Source organism: Choloepus didactylus, chromosome 12 (assembly GCF_015220235.1).
Source record: "Choloepus didactylus isolate mChoDid1 chromosome 12, mChoDid1.pri, whole genome shotgun sequence".
NCBI classification, from domain to species: domain Eukaryota; kingdom Metazoa; phylum Chordata; class Mammalia; order Pilosa; family Megalonychidae; genus Choloepus; species Choloepus didactylus.
In genome coordinates this window covers 60,055,726-60,075,379 of record NC_051318.1, presented here as the reverse complement: position 1 = coordinate 60,075,379, position 19,654 = coordinate 60,055,726, and the positions used below count along the sequence as shown (strand labels likewise).

Genomic DNA, 19,654 nt, shown 5'->3' with positions numbered 1-19,654 from the left:
CAAGAACTTGTATTAGGCGGCCACTTCCTAGACCTTACACCCAAAGCACAAGCAACAAAAGAAAAAATAGATAAATGGGAACTTCTCAAGTTTAGAATTTTCTGTACCTCAAAGGAATTTGTCTAAAAGATGAAGAAGTAGCGAACTCAATGGGAAAAATTTTTTGGAAACCATGTATCTGACAAAAGACCGATATCTTGCATATATAAAGAAATCCAACAACTCAATGACAATAGTACAGACAGCCCAATTATAAAATGGGCAAAAGATATGAAAAGACAGTTCTCTGAAGAGGAAATATAAATGGCCAAGAAACACATGAAAAAATGTTCAGCTTCACTAGCTATTAGAGAGATGCAAATTAACACTACAACAAGATACCATCTCACACCAATTTGAATTGCTGCCATGAAACAAACAGGAAACTACAAATGCTGGAGAGGATGTGGAGAAATTAGAACTCTTATTCATTGTTGGTGGGACTGTATAACGGTTCAGCCACTCTGGAAGTCAGTTTGGCAGCTCCTTAGAAAACTATATAGAGAGTTATCCTTCAATCCAGCGATTGCACTTCTTGGTATATACCCAGAAGATCTGAAAGCAGTGACACGAACAGAAACCTGCACGCTAAAGTTCATAGCAGCATTACTCACAATTGCCAAGAGATGGAAATAACCCAAATGTCCTTCAACAGATGAGTGGATAAATAAAATGTGGTATATACACACGATGGAATACTACGCGGCTGTAAGAAGGAACGATGTTGTGAAACATATGACAACATGGATGAACCTTGAAGACATAATGCTGAGCGAAATAAGCCAGGCACAAAAAGAGAAATACTGCATGCTACCACTAATGTGAACATTGAAAAATGAAAAATAAATGGTTTATAATGTAGAATGTAGACAAACGAGCAATAGAGACCAATTAATGAAGGGGGAATGATAACCCAATAAGAACAGATAAGCTATCGTGGGTAAATTTTACATACTGGGAATGCCCAGGAATGACTATAGGTTTGCTAATTTCTGGTGGGTATGGTAGGAACAAGTTCACAGAAATGTTGCTATATTAGGTTATTTTCTTAGGGTAGAGTAGGAACATGTTGGAAGTAAAGTAGTTATTTTAGGTTAATTTTCTTTTTCTTACTCCCTTGTTATGGTCTGTTTGAAATGTTTTTTTATTGCATTTAAAAAAAATTTTTTTTGACATAGTTAATTTTAAAAAAAAAGAGTTAATTTAAAAAAAAAAACAATGAAAAAAATATGCAGAGCCCCCTTGAGGAGCTGGTGGAGAATGCTGGGGTGTCAGGCTTCCCCACCTCGATGGTTACCAATGTGCTGCTCACAGACATAGGGGACTGGTGGTTTGATGGTCTGAACTCTCTACCAAAGGACTTACCCTTGGCAAGACTGTTGCTGCAAAGGAGAGGCTCGGCCTGCCTATAATTGTGCCTAAGAGCCTCCTCCCGAATGCCTCTTTGCTGCTCAGATGTGGCCCTCTCTCTCTAGCTAAGCCAACTTGGCAGGTGAAATCACTGCCCTCCCCACTATGTAGGATCTGACACCCAGGGGAGTGAATCTCCCTGGCAATGTGGAATATGGCTCCAGGAGAGGAATCTAGACCCGGCATCATGGGATGGAGAACATCTTCTTGATCAAAAGGGGGATGTGAAAGGAAATGAAATAAGTTTCAGCGGCTGAGAGATTCCAAAAGAAGCTGAGTTCACTCTGGTGGGCACTCTTACGCACAATATAGATGACCCTTTTTAGGTTCTAATGAATTGGAATAACTAGTAGTGAACACCTGAAACTATCAAACTACAACCCAGAACCCCTGAATCTTGAAGACAATTGTATAAAAATGTAGCTTATGAGGGGTGACAATGTGACTGGGAAAGCCATATGGACTATACTTCCCTTTGTCCCATGTATGGCTGGATGAGTAGAAAAACAGGGGCAAAAAAAAAGGTACTCAATGTTTTTTTTTACTTTGTTTGTTTGTTTTCACTTTAATTTTTATTCTTATTACTTTTGTGTGTGTGGTAACGAAAATGTTCAAAAACTAATTTTGGTGATGGATGCACAACTATGTGGTGGTACTGTGAACAATGATTGTATGCTTTGTATGACTGCATGGTATGTGAATATATCTCAATAAAATTGAATTATTAAAAAAAAAGAAAACAAGAGATCCTAGTTTTCCTTAAGAGTCCTCTCCAATGCTTAACGTATGAATAGAGGAAGAAGAGCTCACAGAAATAAATGGAGGGCATAACAGAGAGGAAGGAAGAACTTTGGGGAAATGTGGTATGCAGACAGTCATTGAAAGAGAAACATAATGCACATGCCAAATGCCCTAGAAAGAAATACAGTGACCACTGGATTTAGCAAATAGGAAGTATCTTTGGTGGATACCGCATACAGCAGATGAAAAGTTAACAGTGGGATCAGGGAATATGGAAAACTTTTTCTAGAATCCTAGAACTAAAGTGGAAAAAAAAAGAGAACTAACAGCTAAAAGGAAAATGAAGCTGAAGGAGATGCTCTGTTCTTTTTAAAATGATAACTTTATAAGAGCAAGTAAAGATTAGGATGATAAAGATACAGGTCAGAGAGAAGACAAGAAACAGAACTAGATCCATAAGGAAAATGTAGCAAGTGAGTTTTACAGCATGAACAAAAAAGTTAATCTTAGATAAGTTGAGGGGTCTCTCTTTCACTATAACATGAGTGAAGAAGCAAAGAAGTGGTATGGATGCAGGTTTGTACAGTTGATGGGTTGAAGAATTTCCCATCCAATGGTTGTTATTTTTGCTGTGATGTGAAGAATAGAGGTTATGTGCTAAGGAAATAGGTGACCAGGCACGGGAGTTTGAAGACGGGAAAAAAGGAATGGTTATGAATGGAACACATAAATAAATATCAGGAGATTTTAATTTAGATCCAAAGGAAATCTAGGAAGTCCATTTGTGAGCTTCAGGAGTTCTGTGAAACCTCTCAAGTTATAAGCAAACTTTTATGTGCATATTCTTATATCTATTTTTCAGGAGAGAAAGTCCATATCTTTCAAAAAGTTCTCAAAAGGTCTTAAATAGCTAAAAACTAACAAAGAGGGGTATTAATGCCCATTGTAGAGGGATCAGTTGAATCTAGGGATTATGTAATAATCTGAACCCTTGTGTGATTTTTCCCCCCAGTAGCCTAGGTGTAGAAGACACAGCAAAGGCAGATTGATTCATGCTTGAAGTTCGGCCATGCCATAGCATTAGGACCACAAATGTGAGAAAAATGATGATATTGCTAAGAGTGTAGGTGAAGAGATTAACAATCTCTAACCTGGGTAGGAAATGAAAAAGAATGATAAAGTAGATGGCTGTAGGGAATGAAGTACTGACCAATTCAAATGGCAAGTAAAGTAGGGCTAAGTGACAGAAAAAGTTGTCATCAGAGAATGGGATAATTCAGAGTGGAATTGTGCTAGATCCAAGGTGTGGCCATGGGAAGGCCCACCATGAATGTAGAAGTAAAATTCCCTAGATATTACGGTGTCAAGAAAAAAATATTGTATTGGATCATTCATGTGCATACTGAAGTCACTCACTGTTGTGACAAGGCAGGATGAGAAAACACTGTGAATCAGATGCTAAATTTTCAATGAATGAAATGCAGTCACTGGAAGGTAATATAAAGGAAGCAAAGCAAAATGGTCATGCTTCAAAAACAGCAGTTATTTTTTTTTTTTTTTAACTTGACGGTGCAGTAATATGGCTAGGAATTTGTATGTGATTTTCAATTCTGAGGTCCAAAGGGATTTAGCAAATGAACAATTACCGTCTTCACAGGGCTATACTGTGAACTAATGCCCTCAGAGGAGTATTCAATTCAGCTGTCAGAAAAGTGTGCAGTTCAGTTTAAACAAAGAATTTAAGGGAGAGTTCATATACCATTTTCATTCTGCAGTTGACAAAGCATGTTTGCATAAAATGTATACAAAAAAATAAGTCTCTAGGTAGAACTGAAAAGGTTAAAGAATTTTCCCCAAAGCTGGTGGCAGGTCTTCTAATACATACTCTTAGAATTTTTCCATGATACCAGTGAACCCATTTTCCTGGAAAACACAGGAAGAACAGAATAAAAATTACGTGTGTGTGTGTGTGTGTGTGTGTGTGCAAACATATGTGCACGCAGGCACTTACATTATTAATCTTGCAACAATCCTGTGGAATATGAACACTAAAGCTTAAAGAAATTACAGTCACATAGTTGGTAAGAGGTGAAGTGAGAATTTGAACTTTGGTCTGATTCCAGACACTATGATTGTATATAGCATATTAGTACAGAAGGAAGATAGTACAGTAAGAAGAAGATTGTGCCAGTTTGTATATTTATGTCTCCCAGAAAAAAAAGCCATATTCTTTAATGCATTCTTGTGGGGGCAGATGTATTAGTGTGGATTGGGTTGGTACCTTTTGGTTCAGTGTCCATGGAGATGTGACCCACCCAACTGTAGGTAATAACTCTGATTAGATAATTTCCATGGAAGCGTGGTCCTGCCCATTCAGCATGGGCCTTATTTAGTTTACTGGAGCACTATATAAGCTCAGACAGAAGGCGCTCATAGTTAGCTGGAGCTGAGACAGAAATTTTGAAGATGTCCATTGGAAGCTGATGCAGATATTTTGGAGAATGCCATTTTGAAACGCAACCTGGAAGCAAGCAGACGCCAGCCATGTGCCTTCCCAGCTAACAGAGGTTTTCCGGATGTCAATGGCCTTTCTCCAGTGAAGATACCCTTTGTTGATGGGCACTTTATGGCCTTAAGACTGTAACTGTGTAACCAAATAAGCCCCCTTTTATAAAAGCCAATCCATTTCTGGTGTTTTGCATTCTGGCAGCATTAGCAAACTAGAACAAAGATGAAAACAGAGACCTTATAGTAGTTACTGGAAAAGAAGAATAAAAGCATCTAAACTATGTGGACTTTTTCCCAATCTCCAGGTTCATATTTACTGAAAATGGTAAAAGAATTTGGGATTCAGAAATTTAGGAATGCACTAAACAAAACAAACCAAAAAAAGAAAAAAAAGAAAAAGAAAGAGTTCGTAGAATAATGTCATGAGTGAATGTATAAAAGCTCTTTGACATTAATAAAAGCAGAAATAGCAATAGTTGACATTTACTGAGCACTTACTATGAGCTAGACTCTTGTGTTAACTCAATTACTTGCATTATCTCATTGAATTCTCACAATAACCTTCTGAGAGAGATATACTTACTCACATTTAATGGAGGAAGAATATAAATTGCAGGAAAGTTAAGTAGCTTGGCTAAGGTCATACAGCTAAGTGATAGAATCACGATTCAACCTAGAGTCTAAACACAATCATTTTAGTAAGACACTTCAAATAAAGAGAGTTCAGTGACATTTTTCTACTTTCATCATCATGCAGGCTACAGTATTTCTTATATCAATCTCAATTATTCATGTGTTATACAATTTCAGTTAATAGTGTTTGCTTACTAGGAGCTTTTCAAAACTACCCTCCAACTCTACACTTTATGTCAACTAAATATCTATAGAGGTATTGCTTGGTTATAGTTAATATGCTTGAGTAAACAAACTCTAGGGAGTTTGTTCCTCCCAGAATTGCTACTCTATGTAAGTGACCAATTCCTATCTGAATTAATGGCATAGTTCTTTGATATTATCTCCCAAGACCCACATTGATGCAGACAAACAGAGTAACTGGAGTACCTAAGACAGAAAAGGTTTTGACTGATTTTTATTTAATCTACTAGGCATAGTGTGTAAGTATTATTACACTGGATTATCCAGTTTAGCTCTGCTCACAACACATGGAATCAAGCCTTCCAGTTACACCTCAATTAAATGGGACAGCAGCAGAAAATGGGTCCCACATAATGGGAATTACATGTTGGAAAAGAATGGCTTAGAGCATTTATGCAAACTCCATTGGAGTTTGATCTTAAGAAAACCTGGTAATTTATCTTCAACTTTAAAAGCTATCAAATTTCATGAAGATGATAAATTTAAGCTATTCAATTTACTGAATGTGTTGCTGTGATATTGCTACCTGAGAAAGTCACTAGAAATTAGTGCCCACTGGTATAATCAATACTACAAAGCAATGTTTTTGGCTCAACTCATTTTAAAAGCTCATATGTGCACCTGCTAATTCTTCATATATTGCACAATTAAGATAGCATTACTGAGGACAAGATCTGATTTATAGCCATGATTCTCATGATTCTGTGGAATCATATCCAAGTGCAAATTCTGACTGGTAAAGCAGTGCCCTCCTTGCTGCTCTATCATTCCTAATTGCAATGGGCCTTTCCCAGTTTATATCATAACTTGCAAAATAATCACCACCTAAATAATAATGATGATGATGATAACAGAAAATGCTCTTCTTCTGTGGTATGAGTCTCAGTGAAAAACAAACAAGGTTGCCAAGTTCTTCTCACAAGCCCTGATTCAGCCTCTGAATATCAGTGACTGTATTAAACTGCAAAGCAAAACACCTGCTAGCTTCTTACATCTGTAATACTAATCGCTCAACTCTGCCAACAATTGATATTAATGTCATTTCCAACAGTGATATTTGACAAAGTAGTAATTTCTGCCAAAGGACTCTTTGCTTTCTTTCAAGTATATAGTTGTCATTGAGATTGTGGATAGTTTACAACTTCTGCACAATACTGTCATTTTTAGGTGTACCTGTATTTTTCAAGGGAAAAGTTCAACTCAATGATATCTCAATTGACTCTTCTTCACTATTAACAACAAACTCATCATAGTAACTAAGGACATAGTTAAATTCATCATTTCATTGTATATTCAGAGTGAATAGATCTGCTCCTGCCCACCTGCCACCAGCTCTGGGAATGGACAGTGGTTGTCAACCTGATGCACATCAGAATCTGGGACCTTTTAGAAAAATTCTTATGCCCGCACCCTCTTAAAAATTCTACGTGGAATCAAGATACGGTATTTTTTAAAGTTCCCCCTGTGATTTTACCATGTGACAAGAGTTCAGAATCACTGATCCTTACCAAATGGCATAATCCCATACTTGCCACAGTTACAGGGGTGGGTCTAAAACAAAGTAAAAAAGATTGGATTTTGTTTAATGATTAGGGAAAGAGAAGCTCTCTTTCTTTCAATGTATGTGAATGAGAAATCACATAGCTCATGTTGATTGACATCTTGTGATTACAACAGAGAATAAGGCAGTGTGGAGAGTCAGAAAGAAATTGGGTTCTTGTGGCAAATTGAGTTGCTAAGTCAAGTCTGTCCTGAAGCTGCCCTACATCTCTCCAGACATGGTAAATAAGCCTGCTTATAATGCTACGGCAGCCCTAGAAGTATACTGTGCCTTCAAGACAACATGCTGCAAGAATCATAGATGACTGGCAGCCCCAGATGCCATGTTGGATCCATGATGCCATTCTTCCTGGGGATGATCCCAGTCTGTGACTGGCAGAGGTATTTAATGCTGGATCATTCCTGACCCAATGTGGAACTCTTCCAAGGGCAACCTTGGCTTAGGACACCCCACTGGCCTGGCTGAAATTCTCTCTCTACCAGAATCTTGTAGTCTACAGATGCTTCCTACCCAAATGTCCTTCCTTCCCACTTCCTTTCATGGGTGTCAGTTCTACATTGTGTCTGAAGGCTTTCCTGCTCTTTTCCCCTTTATCCTTCACAAGAGTTGTCCTCAATAAATTCTTCGGGTGTCTAATCCTGTCTTGGCATCTTCTTCTTAGAGTACCTGAACTAAAAATAGATGGATTTTCTGTTACTTTCAACCAAAAGTTGTATTACATAGGATAAGGATTCAGCTGCTGTAATGAAAGCCAAAGTAACAGGGACTTAGACAAGATAAAAGTTTCCTTTTCTCTCTGGTAAAAGTCCAAAGGTAAGGAGCTCATAATGAAGTTCTATGGTACTAGGGACCCACGCTACTTCTACCTGTAGTGCTGTCATTTTCAATATATGGTCTCCAACTTATGGTCTCTGTAGTAATTTCTCCAGTTCCTGCCACCATACATGCATTGCCCAGCAAGCAAGGAGGGGAGAAGGAGAAATGGAGGGATATTCGTCTTCCCTTTCACAGCATGATTCCAATGAACACATCATATTAGTCCATATCTTGGTGCAAAGGAGGCTGGGTTACAAAGTCTTTAGCTGCATGTTCATTTCCCCAACTAAAACTGTACTACCAAATGAAGTAGGGAAGAATGGATACTAGGAAAAGTCTAGTAGTCTCTATCACAAGTATTACAGATGCTGGATAAGTGAAAACAGTCCATCAGAGAAGCTACTAAGTTTTGTGTGAAAAGTAAGCAAAAGCTTCAATGACTCCATGTTAATATTTAACAAAATTTCAGAACAGACAATATCAAGGAAAACGACTGAATGTATTGCTTATTTTTTAAAAATGCAATTTCTGTATATTCATTGTCTTTTCTGTTGCCACACACAACCTCTTAAAAGATAATAATTGTTAAGAATGCAGTGGAATTTTGTGATAACCATAATCAGTCTTATATTTAAAACATAAAATGTAAATCAACTATCCTTGAAACTACAGAATCATCTACACTCACAAAAGCAAAATCACAAATTCAGGAACAACCCAGTAATTCGTGAGCCACATTTACAAAACAGTGGTATAAAAACTATTATAATCCTATAAAGATGTATCTTTAAAAAAAAAAAAAAGCAGAAAAGAAAGAAAAGCGAAGGAGAAAAGGAAAAGAAGGGGGAGGGAAAAAAAAACCCAGTATCTTGACAAAAAAAAAAAGTCAGAGTACCTGGAATTCACATCTCCATGTCCCAGTTGCCCATGCTGTCCATATCCAAATGTATAGACATCTCCATTTTCCATTAAAACCACTGAAACCAAAGTACATTGTTTATTTTTTCATTAAATGCATTTTACATACTTCTCATAACCATACTGAAAGAAGTGTAAATTTCAGTATTTAAAATGTAAAGACATGAAAAATAGGCAATGGGAGCACAAATTTATATTTAATAAGAAATAAATGTAATTTTATCTCTGAAAAATATTATTTGTAGGTCACAAAAATGCATAACATTTTTCAGAATACATACTTTAAAACTGTAATAAATGTCATTTAATAATTAGGAACATTAGAAAACACTTATCCATATCAACTGTAAAATCTTAATAATGAGCAACTTCATATAAAATATACAGTTCTTTAATATCTAGGATAATTACACAGGTAGCAGATGAGTTTAAGTTCTGCACAATTATGGCAAACATCAATGCAATGCCAGAATTTTAATATCTGTCGATGCCTTATCAAATAAATAAATATATTAAGCATCACAGAAGAAATTTAACATTTTACTTTTATAAAGTGTGAATAGTTAAAAACTAAGCTATATAACCCAAATGTCAACAATTTACAAATATGTAATTCTTTTCTACGTTTTAAGAAAATAAATTTGTTGATATCATATTTCTAGTTGAACATTAACAAAATATGGGACTAGGTGATTAACAATCACAGAATTCTAGAGTTGAAAGAGATTTTAGGAATTACTTCATCTTCAGGATTTTCTTCAATTAAATTCACATAGAATTGTAAAATAAGTCTATCAGAAGATAGAACCAGAAACCAGTTCTTTGGAAAAGTACCTATTCCATCAAACAATAGTTTTTAAGAGAGATTCTGTAATAAGTACAAAGCTTTTATATATGAGAGATATTGTCACACTATAGCTTCTAAAACCCTGTTAACAGACTACATTCATAAAAGCTAAACAACAAAGTTATTTACCACAATTGTAAAAATGCAGTTATACCCTAAAGTTCCAGCTGCTACCTGAATGGTGAAATCCACAGCTGACTTGTACTGCCCGAACCTCACAGTCAAATCTCACAGAGCCTGGAGGGTATGTTGTGATTTTACTTGCATCCTTTTCTCCTCTTTCTCCACTTCCATCTGTAAGTGTTATAATTTGTAATTAAGCCATTATTCATCTTTAAAGTAAAAATTTAAATCAGTTCATTATTGAAGAAGAAGAGGAAAATGTTAAAAGGAACAAGCAAGAAGAATCTGCAGCTGTTAGAAGTGAAAGATCAAGAATCTACCTGCAACGAAGCAATTTTTGAAAAGATATACTGTACTTTATACTGCTGTTTGCAAACATCACTAATCAATAAAATCAGAGAGAAGATTAGGTTAAGGATAAAACCTAGTAAACTAACCTGTTATGCAATGTAAATGGGTCATTAAGTTACAGAAATACCAACATTTTAAATGTTTACATGGGAAAAATTAGCTTGCATTAAAAATAACTGCATGCAAAGTCATTTAACAGTTATTTCAAATTTAGTGATACAGTTAGTACTAGCCATTGAAAAAAATTCCTAGTTGACCTGGCTGCGATTTAGATTTCCCAAAAAGATCTGAGAAAAGACTACACTGTCCACCAGCATTCTTAAACTCAATTACTTTTCTAAGGTTTTGTAAGTTTTAAAAAGACCATATACTGTAGTTCAGTGACCTACTCTCATCTTTCCTGTCCCACCCTGTCCCTCAGCTGTTCTGCTCTGTGGTCTCATTCTTGCCTGCAACAATTACCCTCAATGAAACTTCTTTCTACTTGAATTTCCTTCCAATTTCTTCCCTTCTTTTTGGAAAAGCTTCCATTAACCTTGCTTTAGGCTCTCTCTATATCCCTGGTTTTTACATCCAACTTTCAATATTCTGGCATTCTAACCATAACATCAAAAAACACATTTGGAATATGAGAACTTTAGTTTGAAATGTATAGATAAGGGAGGCAATTTATTTTTCCTAATTAAAACTATATATTCCTTAAATACGACCTCTATATCATGAAGATTCAAATTCCTTGCACAGGGAATAAATGTAAGTTTGGAAGGAATTTCAAACGGTCAACTAGTCTAAACTACTCTGTTGTAGTACATCAAATCTAAACAAGTGTTTATAATGCACAGATACATACGTGAATTTAAACACACTTGTAATTCTGTATTTTCACTGCCAATTTTTAAATGTTAAAAAGAAAAACATCAAATCATTTCATGTTTATCTTTTTTTTATCATTCTTTTCTAACCAGGTACAACAAATTGGCCTTAATTATGACTTCCCTTTATGACTCATTCCCTAAATGACTCTCTATTATCATTTCCAAAGCTTTAAACTCTTTACAACATTAGGACAGCAAAACCTCACTAATTCGGAATAACAAAGAAAGGGCAGACCCATGTGACTTATAGAAAATGTCTTAATCACAGAACGTTTAAGTAAAAATTCAGTTTTATTACCTTCAAGCAATACAGATTACAGATTAAACTAATTGTGCCACAATAAATAAAATGTGATTACCTATATTATAAATCAAAAGAGACCCAAATTACATAAAAATGTATCGTAAACATAAAAGTCCTTTAACATACAAGAATTAACTGCTGGACCCAGAGGTTGAAGGCACGTTGAAGGAATCCTTCATTTCTTGAGCCCTTGGTTTGAAAAGCTAGTGATTTTAGACAGGTTTCCCCTTAAAAGTATGACCCTGAAAATTCACAGAGGAAGAAATTATTTTGAATTTTTACTCAAGAAAGATCACAAATATTGCATCTGAATTATCACAGATTCTGAATTAGTGAGAGGTTTTACTAAAATAGGGTAAAGAATACGATTCCTCTTCTGCTAAATTATCTAATGTGGGTTTGCCAAATTAAATCTGTGAGAATGAATGGGCTAAAAATAATTATAACATTTAGTTTCACTCCATCCAAAATGAAATATACTCAGTTCAAAGACTCTTCACTTGGAAAGACAGTGGAATGATTAAATATAAATAATGGCCTACACAAAAAGGAATAAGTGTTTTCCAAAGACTATTTAAATCAGGTACTATATATATAGCAATTTTACATCTTTATCTAAATCAGTAAAAGTACCTAATTATTAAAATAAAATCTGACTTCACATATTGTGTTCATATGATTTTGCCAGACTTAACTAAACATTACAAGTATCATTCCACTTTATATAAACATGTTGATGCCTAACTTTTACCTTGAAATTTAGCTTTCTGCCCCTCCCTTGAGTCAGAATAACTAGATAACAAATCCCACAATAGAGAGATAGCATCAGGGAAGGGGAACCAAAAAAGAAAACTTTGCAATTTGCTGAATAAAACAATAATGATTAAAAGAGCAGTAGCTATTATTTAGAGGTCAAAATAATACTAGAAACATTTTGTTCAAGATTGTCTAAACAACCTGTTTCTACATAAAATAATTTCTCAATCTTTGTAGCTTGTGAAGATATTATTATAAGTAAAAAAAACAATGAGGAGCTTCTTGATCATTATCAGCAGAATTTAAAAACTATATACATGTATTTGGTATCTGATGTTGGTTTAAAAAAAATAAAGTACAATTCTAATAACTTAGCAATGTATAAAAAAAAGTTCATCAACTTCATAAGGTTGCCAAAAAATGTGATATGCAAACAGAAGAATCAGCAAGTGAAATTCAGCAAAATTAATTTCTGCTCACCTCAATAGTCTGTAGAGTGTTAATGAATAGATTTGAGGGAATATAGTCAGGTATGAATCATCTTATAATTGACTTTTAGGGATGAGCCTATCTGTATTTTCCTTAAAATGAATATGGTCAAACACATATCATGTGATGTTAAAAGTACAATATTTATGAAATTTTGGCAGACATGTATCTAAAATATGTACCTAAAATACTGTGCATATAAATTATAAATACATATTTGCACACACATAGAGAAGAATCTAGGGATTCAAACTTTTAATTTTAATCTATACTATTTTTGGTAATCTTACAGTCACACTTATCACAAAAACTGTTACAGAACACAGTGAGTACTTTGAGCAAAATCATTAAAATAAAACAGCAGGAGCAGTAGTACCTGCAATTTATTAAGCACTTGCTCCATGCTAAACACTGTGAAAATTTAAATAACACAGTGGATAAGTGCTTGTAGGCACCAGAGCCTAAGAGACATGGATTGGAATCCTGGTTCTACCATTTGCTAGTTGTATGACACCAGACACTGGACCTCTTTAAGTCTTAGCTTCTCCATCTATAAAATAGCAATAATATTTAAGTATACATTTAACAAATCTCAAATGTTGTACCTTTAGGATAATGCTAATACTTCTAAAAAACAAAGCAAAAGAATTTAATTTAAAGAACTGAAGCTGACATTCACAGAGGATACGATTTACAAAGACAATATACATACAATATCATAATTTAAATTTCATGTCAATTAAATCTGTTAAGAATTATTACTCTTATTTTCAAAAAGGAAATTAAAGCCCAAAGAGATTAAATAATTTATGCATAGCCATGTAGCTCTAGGAAAAGACAAAGTTAGGATTAAAACTGAGGCCTAATTCCAAAGGATATAATATTTTCATTATACCACACCATTTCTAAACTTAAAATAGGTATAAAATAAAATAGTGTACCTTCTCATCTTCACAAAAATCACTTTAAGGTAGATTTCAAGACTATCTCTAGGCCAATTCAGATGTTTACTAACTAGGTATGTTATATCAAAATCTTTTTCTCTGTAAGGCACTGGATAGCTGAAACAAATGTCAACTCAGGTATCTCTTTGAAAAATGCTTTATGTCTACATTTTTAGAATAACTTACAAATGTTACAAGGAATTCTACTTATTGATTCAGCCTTATATACTCCATTTCTCCTCTAGTCCAAATTCTGCCTGTATGGGATGAGTTCTGACCTTCTCTGAATTCTCTCCAATCAGTCAGAAGCTCTCCAATTTTCCACCTGAGAACTCACTCCTGTTAAAAATAAATCCACAGTTCTTACCTCCCATACACACCCCCATAAAAAAAAGTCATAGTCCAGAAAATTTTAACTATTATCATCCTGCAATCTGTACCACTAACATAATTAAATGTAAGGCAGAACATAGTAATTAACATAGTGAACTTCTCAGTGGATAAACTGGAAAACACATAGGGTAAGAAAAAAAGAAAAACACAAGCAGGAGGAATAAATATTTATTAAAAGACTATGCAAATAGTAGCAAGAGTAAAAGCAAGGAATGTAGAAAGCAGTATATGATTAAATGACAGCTAGGAAAAACTAATGAGAAAGAGGGTAAGGGAGAGAAACTGTGGGTGAGTAGAAATGAGAAAGTAGAAAATTAATAACCTATACATAAAAGAGGGCACAATTTGAAAAATAGTATTTACACTTTAAATTCATTTTGGGCATAAAGAAAAGAAACTTTTCACACTAGAAAACCATAAAATTTGATAAAAACTTGTCAAACACTGAAGTACTACAAGGTAGGTCCTTGAGGTTGCTACCAGTATACAAAAAATCTTGTTATAAATAACCCTGTGGCGGACATCATTTTGGCAATTTCTACAGTTAATCATTCCTTGGCATTGTAAAACGTCTGCTTTCTATTTAGTTTTCATTTAACATTTTATTTTAAATTCTGACAAAAAAATAAAGACGTTTATCCAGAAGATACTGGTATGGAGCTGAAAAAATTTTAAACTGTTTCAAGAAATGTGAATATTTAACTTCAAATAAAAGTCTTAGAAGAACTCAACTTTGATATAATTGGGAAAAAACAGACTGAGAAAATCAGTTCTAATGGTGACATAGTAGAAATAATAAGAGATTACAGATTCTGTTAATAATGAAAATAATTTACATAGTATATCCCAAATATTGTTTCTTAGATTTGAGTATTTATGCCATGTTACAGCACTTATTAAATAGCACAATCACAAAATTTTACTATGATTAATCATGTTAGATTTAAAGCACCCTCAAGTTTTGTTTCTGCAGAATATATCTTAATACACTCCCTATTTGTGCATTTACTAAAAACAAGTTTTTTTGTTTGATTGTTTTTTTGTTTTTGTTTTGAGTGGCAAACTGACATTTAAAAAATAAAGCTGATTATAATACATTGCTTGTGGAAGTTTTAAAAAAGTCTGTAAATTCAGTAAAATTCTATTAAATTATTCTTTGTTGCAAATTGTTTTTGTAACACATAAAACAAATATAAACAAATATAAAACAAAACACAAACATTAATTAGATTAATTTGTCTGTATGGAATATATAGTTTTTAAAACTTTCTATTCTATTTTGCAGGACTTAGGCATTTAAGAAAATGGCAGCTGTAAGTAATACCAGCCAATGAAGAGCCCTTGGTTCACTTATCAGGATTCAAGGTGGAATTTGTAAATTCCCTGCATTAAATTCTTTCATCTTGGTTGGACATAATTTGTGGTTTAAAAGAAGAAAAGCATGCTTTAGGAATAACGTTAATTAATCTGGAACTCTGAGATCTCAAAGAATTACTCAGAAATTATCCTCTGTCCCTCAGAGACTTGCTTAGAACCTTGACAGTTTCTGAGGACTAGAGTAGATCTACAAAACCCATTCTTGCTTAACCTATCTCTACTTAACCCTCAAATATCAAATATTTGTTATATTCATCTGTGCTGATATATATATAAATTTTAAAATTAAAACAAAGGAAAAGCGTAACAGCATCAACTCATTATGACTTTATACACTGAATTTAGTAATTTTGTTAATTCTAAAGCAAATAAACAGCATTCAAAAAAAAAAAAAAGACAAATACACCACATCTCTATCACCCTAAGAGCAGATAATAAATGATAAAAAAATAGAAAGCAGTGATTATTCTTCCACATTCCCTTAACTTCATGAAATTTGAAAAGAAATGGAAAAGAAAAACATACTGTAAAATGCCTTCTTTATTCAAGTTAACAATAACAAAAAAACAAGAAGTATGACAGTCACTAACAAACAGTACCACTTTCAGTTTAGCAATTTTAGCATGTCTTTCTCCTCAGGCTATATAATGATAGAAGCAAAGTAGAAGAATCAGGTCTGTGCATTTTCCCAGAAACAAAATTGGAAGAAATCGGGAAAGTGTCCCACCTAGTGGATAAGGAAGACCAAATACCTTTGTGCTTGTCCCGTTTATGCTTTAGTTGTGCTGGAAGGGATCTGAGTCTGGCTAGAGCCTGTTCTCGATGGTTCATAAAAATAGGACCAGCAAATACAAGGGGTCCTGAGGAGAAACATTTTGTATGTGCATAGAAAAGCTCACAAAATAAAAACACTACAATGAACAAAAATAATTTAAACTAAAAGCATGAAAAATTATTCTTTACTGTTTTGGACATTATATTCTTCTCCCGATTCCACCACTCCAACCCCCAACCACCAATCATAACCTATTCACCATTCAACACCCAAGTTAATCTTTAAATATAATGGATAAAGTACAAATTCCATATTATATACTTATAAAACTACTGGGTAGTTGTTAATAGTCTCAAATAGATAATTAGTAAATTCAATTCAAACAAATGAAATATATTACAAATATTTTTAATATCATATTAAAATTTAATAAACCATACATTCATGAAAACAAATATGTTTCCAATTGAAATACCAAAACAAGCTAGGTTTTATGTTAATCCTTAAATTTTAACAAGGTCTTCCAGATTTAATATCTACACGAATCTTGCCACAAACCAAGACAAATCCTTAATGACTTTACTACATTCTGTCATAGAGGTAAGAAAATAAGGATAGTCAAAAACAAAACAAAAACAAAAAATTACTATGATCTGGTATATAGATATGTGTGTGGCTCTATAGCTACATACAAACAAAATCAATGCTTTATAAAGATAGAATTAAATTATAAAAGTAATATTTTAATATTTTAATTTTCTAAAAAAGAGTAGTCTAACTTGACATATGAATTCTGTAATCATAGAAACAAAATCAGAAACAAAAACAACCTGAGCATAATGTTAACAGTGAAGCAGAAAATCTAACCCACATAACATTTTAGGAAACATTAACAGTTATTTCATAAAATCATTTCTTTCTGAAATTCTACTATGTACATAAACACACACATACAAACTTTTTCCATTTTTATAGTATTCATGGGGAAGAATATCTACAATCAAATTAGCTCAAATAAAGTTTAAAAGTCACTTTTCTCCCTTATCATTTAGATGAAAAAGAAAAAAGAAAATTTGTTTAAATTACATCTTAAAATTTTAGTTCTGTTTCTTATATAACAGAACTACAGCTTCCTTTAGTATTAGCAACATCAAAAATCTTTCAAATGTGGGAATACTCTAAACTTGAGAGGAAGTTACAGTATTTGAAAAGTGAATTATGACAGTATATAAACAGAATATTTTTAATGCAAGCAAGTTTCTTCATGATTCTCTACAGATCTTCAGCTATTACTAATTTTTCTAAAGATGGGACAAAATGCAACTACTACCCTGTAGTAAAATTTAACAATATGTCAAATTATATGCCAAAGGATCCCTCATTAACCAAAAAAAAAATGTGTAGAAGAGAGAAAACTATTTTAATTATGTCTCTAGATATACATATAAAAGCAAGCAATACTAATTCCATGAAAAACCAAGAATAACATGTTCTATGATTAACACAGATAGAAATGTGCCAATTTAATGTTAATAGACTGAAATAAATATTACTTCCAAGTGACATAGTACTGATTATTTTCAAGCTGATATTATAAAAATTGAGCTTCATTTGTAAAACGTAATAAAATATGATATACTTCAAATATGAACAAAATGTCTTATTTCCTTAACAAGCATTATTTTTCAACGGATTTACTAAAGCTGATAATACAGAAGAAATTACCCTAAAAAACATGTTCCAGATACACAACAGAATTGTGTACATTAAAATGTTCATAATAATATTTCATTACCATTTTCTGCTTTCTATTGTCTGCTTGGGACATTATTTCTCCAATAAAAATGTAACATACCCATAATATTCAGGAAATTCAATCTTTTTAGAATCTTTTGATACATAAATCTAGAGGGCCCATGTTCGTGACACACTTCAGTAACTTAAAAATTATTATTACCCTTTCACCCAGTAACAGTAGTACATCTGGAAAACTACCACAAGGAAAAATATTAGATGTTTTTTAAAGATTTCAGCTCAAAGGTGTTTACTATCACCTTATTAATAGTAGCAAAAATTTAAACCAAATAAATAGGAGAATAATTAATGAAAAACTATGGTATATCCACTGTATGGAATAATATTCAGCCATTAAACGTGACATTTATAAAGACTTTTTACACAGAAAACAAAAAAGAAAGCTCTTGTGCTATTTAAATTAATGAGAAAACATTCACCAAGGTTCTGCAAAAAATTCAAAAAGTAATGATAACTAACACAGGTGATACTGGTGGAAAATAACATTCCCAAACACTCTTTTTTCCCTCCCTTTCTTGTGAGCCTAAGATCCATTCATTTAAAGAAATAAGTTGTTTATTTTTTTGTTTGGCTCTACCACTGGACCTAGAAGTGTGTTCTTTTTTTTCTCCAAACACTACAACTTAAAATATTCTTGAGGATATAAATTCCTATAACATTTAAAAAGTAATCTTAAATAACTGTTAAAATTTTAAAGTTTTAACAGTGTCTTTGACTCAGACTTACTATTTCTGGGAGGTTTCGCTATATAAACAAAAGTTCTATGTATGCCTGTATGTTTAGGAATATTTATTACAGCAAAACCTACCGAAATCTGAAAATAACCCGAATACCCATTAATAAGATAATGGCTGAATAAAGTACAGTACAGCTATATTAGCAAATGTTACGCTACTAAATAGAATGTAGATCCATATGTACCAATCTACAGAGTATCATTGTCTTGTAAAAAGAGAAAATAATGTTGCAAAGAACTGTATATAATACCATTTTTAAAATAAAAATATGCCTATCCTTCCACATATCTATAGATAGCTGCACAATATACTTTAATAGAGTAAGACAAAGAAGTATATATATTTGACACCTCTTCTGCATGAAGGGAGCCGTAGGGGAAAGCACGGAAAGAATACTAGCAAAACATGAACACATACTTATTATAGTATTAAGCAAAAATATAAAATACAAAATTCAGTCAGTGACATAACTACAAATGTACTAAAACATGATTATAAGAAGACAATAAAACAAATAAAAACAATAATTTAATTAAGGAAAAGGTTTACAGAAAACTTTTAACCTAAATTCCTACATTACTTTAATACAGTATTTGCAACAAAGAGAAAAATAATTTCTTATGATAAAATATTAAGAGGCAAAAACAAGACGGCAATATATATCACAGCATAAAATGTAAAATAACTAAAAAAAAAAGTTTGCATAGAAAAAGTGTAAGAAAATACCTATAAACTTCTAACATTGGCTATCTTGGGATGAAGAAACATACTACTCTTTTTTCTTATACTTTTTTACATTTTCTAAATGCTTCATAAATATTTTAATAAAACAGGGATTTTCATGTGGCTCTGAGAGATCAACTACTACTGGAGACTATGTCAAATCAAGATAAAATTAATGGTTTTATAGGCTGCTCAATAGCAGCAACACTTTGGAATTAAAGAGTTTAACTGTAATAGTTTTGGTTTTATTTGTAACTATGGGAAATGATTCATTTT

General features: G+C 33.1%; 1 protein-coding gene across 3 annotated transcripts in view; it reads right to left on the bottom strand.

Annotated features, from left to right (window-relative positions):
- MYCBP2 (MYC binding protein 2) overlaps positions 1-19,654 on the bottom strand; it is a 377,400-nt gene that overhangs the window by 239,076 nt on the left and 118,670 nt on the right. Inside the window, exons 18-20 of one of the 3 annotated variants that reach the window (XM_037800441.1) lie at positions 16,081-16,188; positions 9,891-10,010; positions 8,847-8,928 (exon numbers count right to left, since the gene is read on the bottom strand). In XM_037800441.1, the coding sequence (XP_037656369.1) occupies positions 8,847-8,928; positions 9,891-10,010; positions 16,081-16,188 (310 nt within the window). Of the gene's footprint in view, positions 1-8,846; positions 8,929-9,870; positions 10,011-11,495; positions 11,945-16,080; positions 16,189-19,654 lie in introns of those variants that run through there. The other 2 variants (XM_037800440.1, XM_037800439.1) reach the window with 2 other exon arrangements.